The sequence below is a fragment of the Triticum urartu genome, chromosome 1A (assembly GCF_056163025.1).
Source record: "Triticum urartu cultivar PI428250 chromosome 1A, HENAU_Tu73, whole genome shotgun sequence".
Lineage (NCBI taxonomy): Eukaryota > Viridiplantae > Streptophyta > Magnoliopsida > Poales > Poaceae > Triticum > Triticum urartu.
The window spans coordinates 443,676,899-443,684,839 of NC_141873.1; the positions used below are offsets into that span (position 1 = coordinate 443,676,899).

Here is a 7,941-nt window from a genome sequence, read left to right on the forward strand (position 1 = left end):
GAGAGAGAGAGAAGAACATAACTGATGAGCAAGCGGTCAGCTCATCTCTTTGACTTATAAAAACAACTCATCTCTTCAACTACAGCACAGAAAAAACAGACCACAAAAAAGGGCCCTAAAAAGAAAGACGCATGGTGCGATGGGCCGCAAAATGGACAACAGACAAGAGACACCGGACGCGTGGGACAAAACAACCCCAATCATAGAACTGCATGAAATTTATAGCAAGAGATCAAATAGACTGAAACTTAGATGAGACATTACACTCATCTATATGGGTTTTAGCAATTCCTATACATGATTTACTGTTCCATGGACACGTTGCATAGATGAACACAAATCAAAACAAAGACAAACAAAAACATACATAAATGATCATACGGTATATAGATGCACAAAGGAGATGCATGCACTCGGCATATGATATATACACATATCATAGCATCGCAAGAGGGAGAAAAAAGAAATAAAAAAGACAAAAGACGTCACAAACCGCAACGGCTGCAGCAGATCATAAACAATAGACAAAAGAGATCATAAACAATAGACAAAAAAAGGCAAAGCCAGCCCATGCTGGCACACATGGGCCAGCCCACGTTGGCAAGCTGCAACGTGCGGGGCTGCGCAAACGCACGCTCGAACGCGGACAGATTGCAAAATCACTTGTGTGCGAATTTTAAAGACAAAACAAATTCAACGGTGAGGGACTTAGATGTGCTATTTCACAAACCAGTTTTTGCAATTCGCTCAGAATTCATCCTATACCTCTTGGACAGTGGGACACATATCTTTGAAAGAGGCACATGGTTTACAGTATTGTATTGTCCTCCTTTTTTTTTTTCCTTTTTTGCCATGGAGTTCTACTACCCGATTAAAGCCAGTGGCAAGTACCCTCAAAAACTGTATTGTCCTTTCACAGCCAGCAAAGGTTTTCAATCGTCCTAGTAGTGGTTTGCCTTTCTGTTGCACTACACAAAAGTTTCATTGTTGGTCTTCCATTAAACCGCATTTACATTAGTGTTTTGACCATTTGGACTTGAGCACCGGAGACCAGAGCACTGATACCCAAGAACTCCATTAAACTTATGAGACCAACCCAAAGGCTAACCCTCGTTGGCATTTTTTTATAGGCGAAACTCCGCGAGCACCGTGCGTCCGAGCCGGGACTCGAACTCAGACGGGCTGGCAGCAACACCAGCTTCCCAGCCAACGGATCGACGGCCCGTCCTCGACTCCATTAAACTTATCAGATTGTTTCGTTTATATACTTCGTCCCAAAATAAGTGTCCTAAGCTCACTACAGACACTTATTTCGGAACTGAGGAGTACTTGTACTCAAAAGTAAACCGAGACACCCTCAAAAAAAAAGTAAACCGAGACACTCCTATGCCAAGTGCTGTGCCGCGAGCGACGCCACGTGAAGAATCGGTCACCGAACAACGGCCACCTACCAACCCGAGAAGGGAGGTAAGATCCGCAATCACAATCACAATCACGATAAGCGAAAAACGCGCAGACCACGGTCCACCCCCAACACACCGCGAAGAAAAACAGAAACGGGGCAGATCGTGCGGGTGGCGATCACTGTCACAGGCTCGGCGTCGCCCTCACCACCCCCATGTTGCCTGTCGCTTGCCACGGCCAACTTAATGGGCACGACGGATCAGATCAGGCGACGCAACCGTCTTCTTTTCTCCTCTTCTTTTGTGAATCAGGCCAGACAACTGTCTGGTCCTGCTTTGCTTAGCCTCCTGCACTGCAGTGCACTAGTCGGTGCCATACTGCCATCCGTACTCGCACATTGCTTGATTAGCTGATTGGATTAGATTCGTCGGAACGAGGCTAGCAAAGGAACAAAGGAATATATTCTGACTTCGCACAAATTTCAGATCAATGCTCTCCTCGAACGGCACAGGCCGGATCTGGTGTCTGCTACCCCTACTCTGACCTCCCCAAGAGAATGAAAAAGATCAGCTAAGCGGGAATTCTTTTCTTCTGGTCTCTAACTATGGCTTCACTCAATGGGATTGTGTCTCTGTAGGTTCACCTCAAGGCACACAACCATGAGCCATGTTGGCATTTCTGCATTTGGGCAGTCCAGCCTTACAAGCCACACTGAATAACAATGAACAGAGTAAGGTTACTGGCTACGGTACAATCTGACATAGTCCTAAACTTTCTATATATATATATATATATATATATATATATATATATATATATATATATATATATATATATATATGAGCACAAGGCTCCTCCAATTGTCATGCACCTACCACCACATAATTAGATCACTAAGACAGGTAGTGCTACAACAAAGTTAGGAATTGGTCAAGGACAGTGACATTAGGTTCATGCCAGTACAAGCATCATCCTGATCAAGACAGCTTAGCTCTGAATGGCTTCATCAAGACACCCCCTGGCTAGAGTTCAAATCAGGCAGCTCACTATGGCTTCACTCAAAACACATCAACCCGGAACATATATGGAAACACCTGAAGACACTCAACCATCTATTGTCCCAGGGTTCGCATGATGCCGTTCACAGACCACAGAAACAAGAACCGACTGAAGAAATCAAACATTGCATTGGACACAACATGACCCACTGAAATTGCATATGCATTACGCCCCCAAAACGGTATTGGTATATATATTTACATGTACCTGATTTCCACCCGTAGCTAGCTCCGATCGAACCTCGACCTTCCTCGCCGGCTAGAGCAAGATCATAACAGCGACATAGCTAAATGATCAGACGGTCTCACCATATAAAACGGTTCAGCTATGCCCGCAATATATGCGGTACACATAAACTGATACCACAATTTCACCTCAGCAACCTCACTTCCGTGGCTATCCTACCCTAGTTTACACAATTGAGCTGCACAAACTTACCGAGCATGGAACCAGCAGAGTTTCATCCATTGCAGATGGCATTGAGGAGCACATGCCCCAGCATGAGGTCCACGAAGTACTGGTGGCCGATCTTGCCGTCCCGCCATACCAACTTTGCCGGTGCGCGCCCGTAGTGCACGCCGTCGTTGCAACGGTTGTCGTAGTGCCATGGGAACGTCATGTCGAAGTTGTCTATCACCCCGCCTGTGAGCACGCCATGCTGCCTCATCTTCTCCACGAGCACGCCATTGAATAGCTCCATCTTGTTTGGATTGAATGCCAGGTCCCGAGCATACCCGCCAGTCGCGACCGTCGTCCGGTAGAACACCCTTGGCACGGCAAGCCCACGCAACCGCACCTTAGCCATTACGCCGGCCCAGAACTGTGCGGCATACTCGGTGGCCTGAACGTAAGCGCGGACACTGCTCCAGTAGCACCCATCATGGAGGCCAGAGTTCAGGATGACAACATCGGGGACACGATCATCGCCCGCAAAGTATGACCGGACAAGCTGCCGGAACCCCTTGTGCCGGAGGGAATGCAGGCCGAGATAGTTCATGCTCATGTTCCAATGGCCGTTGAAGATGCTTGTGATCCGCAGGGTGCCCGGCTCGCCGCTGGGATTGGTGAACACGGCGTCGAAGCGGCGTGTCACTGCGGATGTGTCCTCAACGCCAAGAACAAAGGTCAGGAGGTTCCGGATGGTGTCGACATGGTTGGAATCGCCCCAGAAGAAGAGCCACTTGCCGTCAAGGCACCGCCACGCAGCGTCGGCGGTGAAGAGCTTGAACGAGCAGTGCGCCGAGTAGACCCATCCGTTGCTCTCCAGCGCGCCCAGTGGTCCGTCGCACCACGGTGCCTCGCACGGGTGCTCCGGCTCCAGGCACCGGTAGCGGCCGCCGTCGTCCACATCCTCGCACCTGTCGTTCCTGGCGAGCCGCGTCCACCGGCCGGACCAGACGTCGCGCGCGAAGTCGGCGGCCCGGCAGGTCTCCAGTGCGGGGAGCGACGCGTTGCCCGGCCGGAAGAGTAGAGGAGTGCGGCGGAGCTCGACGCGGTACTTGAACCTGGCGGAGGAGAACTTGAGGCCCTCGAAGCTGCGGAAGAGGAGGACGATGGTGAGGTGGAACTCCCCCGCGGCGAAGCGGGGCGCAACCTGGAGGCGGAAAGTGTAGGAGCCGTCGCCGTTGTCCACCACGGGGGGCCGCGACTTCCACGCCTCCCCGGAGAGATCAATCTCGAAGAAGTCCCCGCCGAGGCAGCGCCGCAGGCCGGTGCCGTCGAGCGCCCAGAACGTGAACTCGTGAATCTCGGCGGCGCTCAGCTTGGTGACGCCCCCCGCCGCCGCGGCGCCGTCAAGGGCCGGGACGGAGATGTTGGCCGTGCGGGCGTCGCGGCACGGCGAGCCCCCGGGCGTGAGCCAGCGGGCAAGGAGGTCGCCCGTGAAGTTGGTGGGGTTGGGCACGGAGAGCCAGGAGGGCGGGGGGCTCTCGGCGCGGCCGCCGCCGAGGACGTCCTCGGCGAAGCTGGTGGGGTCGGGCACGGAGGGCCAGGAAGGCGGGGCGCCCACGGCGGGGCCGGCGCCGAGGTAATGCTGGTACTGGTGGCGCAGCCGGCCGTCGGCGCCAGCGCCGGAGAGGAAGGCGTCGACGGCGAAGAGGAAGGCGACGCCGAGGAAGGAGGCGAGCGCGAGCTTGGCGGCGGAGCGGGCGCCGGCGGCGGCGGGCTTCTTGGGGTCCCCGGCGGCGCAGGGGGGCAGCTTGCCCCCGGCGACGTCGGTCTTCTTGGGGTCCCCGGCGGCGCGCGGCCCGTGGGGCGGCGGGAGGAGCGCCGACATTGCCGGGCCGGGGGGGCTACTTCCGGCTCGTTGTGGTGTGGCCACGCATGGGTCCGCGTGTGCGGGCGAGGGGAGGTGCTCGCGAGGGGAAAAGGCCGCCGGGTTGGTTTTGGTTTTGGTTAGGGGGGCGGTGGTGCGCTGCGAGCTGCGGACGATTGATTGGGTTCTTTGGGACGGAGGCGACACGAGCCAGGTGAACGTGCGAATTGGATCTTCTGTTGCGCCACAAAATGCATATCCTTTTGGTTTTTCTTCTTCTTAGACACAGTACAGACTCTACCGTTATGAGCACCTCTGAGCCCGCATATCATCTTGAGATTTTACGAAGATCGTAGACGCCTCGTAGTCGACAGGAACGTCTCCTCCCACTGAACGTGCATCGTCGATTTTTTTTTTTAAATCAGGATAAATGCAAGCACCAGGACTTTAACCTTGGTGAGGTGTGGATATCACTGTCCTCTTAACCATCCAACCACAGATTGGTTCCGCTTTTTGGGGTTTTATTTGGAGCCGTCGGATGAATATGGGACTGAGATTTTTCTTTCTTCTATGCAGAATGTTATACTTCCTCCGTATCAAAATATATGCGTTTTTTAGGCTAGTTTAGCCTAAAAATGTTTTATATTTTTGTATAGAGGTAGTATTTGCAGAGAGAATGCCGTGTGACTTGTTTACGCACGTTCAGTTCATGGTTAGAATGACACGTTTAAATTTAGTTGTGTGTTTGTCCCTTTGCCATAACCCTGACTTGTCATGTTTGGTTAGTGGGTATATGTTAAATACTCCCTCCGTATCAAAATACTAAAAACCTTTTTTGATATGTAGGAATTATATCACACACTTAGTATGCTCTTACTAGTTTTTCATGTACATCTTGTGATATCCAAGATTTCTCATAAATTTGTTGTGGTATTGTTAGTCACAACCAATTGATGTCACAATCTTTCTCACACTGTCTTCTTCGCTCCGAACACCATTCAGGTGGTGGGCATCATCGACCTTTGGGACGTTCCGCTACCTCACCACCTGCCACACAAGGCTTGGCCTTTTATTCTCATGTCTCTCCTCTCGAAGATATGGGTTGCGCGCAATGACATGTTGTTTAGGAACATTGATCAACGTTCTGTAATAACCCTGAAAACTCTCATCTTTGATCTAGATCTTTGGTCACGTCGTCTCATGGAAACATGTGACAAGGAGGACGTCTACTCGTGGCGTTCCTACTTCTCTGCACACTGCGTCGTGCCTTTATAATTATGTGCTTGCTGCTTCCCCCGGTGATTCTAAAAAAACCATGCCCATGTAGAACGATGGTGCCCGCGTCTCTCAAATAGACCAATGTTTTGCCCTAACGGCCTAGCCCTATTGGGTAATCAGATTTGAATATGGCATAAGCGATAGTGATCACAGGAGGATTGATAATGAGATGTTACTGAGTGAGTGTCAGGTCCATTTAACAATGATATTACAAAGCCGAGACAGCCAACGACGTCGTGAGGCAACAAGCGTCAGATGAGAAGTCGAAATGGAAGCAGTAGTTGAGAAGGTGTGGCCGCGTAGGAAAAGCAAAACGACAAGGTAGCATATTGTACATCTAAGATTTTAGCCTAATTTGTGTACCGCGGTCTCGATCCATCTGCTATCTATCTATCTACTACTTATAAAATCTTTCTATTATTTATAAAAACACGAGTTTGATGAATTCAAATGATCCGAGCCATCCAACAACCTATATCCAATGTCTCAAGCTGCTCTAATGATGTATTCATCGCATAATCAATAATTTGGAAACATGTTAATCGCATTACTCATAATTTCAAAATAACATTAATTGCATTAGACGTAATTAATTTTGGAATCAACATTAATTGTGATTAATCTTGAAAACAATATTACTCTCAAATTGGACGTGTATTGCATGTGCACGGTTATTAGTTCCAGAGGCACGAAGAAACGAAATCATAAAACAATATGAACAGTATGTATGTGTAGCATGGCATGAAAGTTCACCCCTACTTTCAGTTGACACATCAAGAAACATGGCTTGGGGATCAAATGGATTGTTTAGGCTACCCCGGAAGGTCTCATGTCAAAGGGGTGGTTCCAGAATCTTCAGGCTACAGAGGCCACTCCGGTGGGGTGATGGGTTCCTAGCACAACCAAGGAGGGAAGTCCTTATGAAGTTGGTTGCTCAGCCAATGCCCACTTATATAATGGGGTGTTTAAGCTACCATTTTCGAGTTGTGATGATCTCACCAAAATGGTGAGAAATTTTTATCGGGGCTCAAAGAAGGGCAAACGGAAAGTTCATTAGAAAGCTTGGAAACATTTGTTGCTGCCAAAATATAAGGGAGGAGTTGGCTTCAGGGATTTTCGCATGTTTAACCAGGCATTGTTAGCAAGCCAAGCATGAAGATTGCTAGCGTAATCAAAGAGCTTTTGTGCACGGGTTTTGAAAGCCCGCTACTACCCTGATGGCAACCTTGAGGACACAATGTTTTGTGGCAATACTTCCTCTTCTTGGACGGCGATTAGTCATGAACTAGACTTACTAAAGAAAGGCTTGATTTGGAGAAAATGGAATGGAAGGAGGGTGCGGATATTCAGAGATAATTGGATCCCAGATTGCATTCAAATAAACATGTATCTGCACGGGGGAGATGTAGGGTCCACTTGTGTCTCTGATCTTCTCAATGAAAATGGTGCATAAAGGTTAGATCTGCTGCAGTAATCTTTTCTACAATGCGATGTTGAGGAGATCGTGAAGATCAGAACATTACCACAACTAGAAGATGGCACTCTTCCGTGGAGGCTGAAAATTGGGCATGTTAATTGTGAAAAGCGCATATGATTTGTCTCTGGGTGAAGCTTACAGAGGTGATGCAGTGGGGTCAACTACTATTCTTGATGGCACATGGGCTTGTTGGAGATGTCCCGACCTTGTCGTGTTCCCCCATAGTATCCAACTTTGCATGGTAGCTGGCCACAGATTCACTTCGAGCATGGAATAATAAGCACAAACATGGGCTCGAGGTTACAGCGGTTTGCCTGCTTTGTGGCACTAGAGTGGAAGACAACTATCATCCCTTTTATCAATGCCCTCTCGCAAGATATTTATGGTGTTCCATGTCTTTGGTTTGGCAGCTCCCGACACTTGATAATGCTCGTCATACTGGAAAGGAGTGGCTCCTACATTTTCTAGA

General features: G+C 49.5%; 1 protein-coding gene across 2 annotated transcripts; it reads right to left on the reverse strand.

Annotated features, from left to right (window-relative positions):
• Nucleotides 1–2,604: 2,604 nt before the first annotated feature.
• LOC125516998 (uncharacterized) lies at nt 2,605–4,889 on the reverse strand. Of its 2 annotated transcripts, none has more exons than XM_048682240.2 (2): nt 2,902–4,889; nt 2,605–2,721 (listed from the first exon to the last, which is right to left on the reverse strand). In XM_048682240.2, exon 1 carries the CDS (start codon nt 4,736–4,738, stop codon nt 2,924–2,926), a length of 1,815 nt encoding a protein of 604 aa, XP_048538197.1. In that variant the 5' UTR covers nt 4,739–4,889; the 3' UTR covers nt 2,605–2,721; nt 2,902–2,923. The 2 variants fall into 2 exon arrangements, with proteins under 2 accessions (XP_048538197.1, XP_087380633.1); XM_087524507.1 differs by having other exon boundaries at nt 2,605–2,819.
• Nucleotides 4,890–7,941: the final 3,052 nt, after the last annotated feature.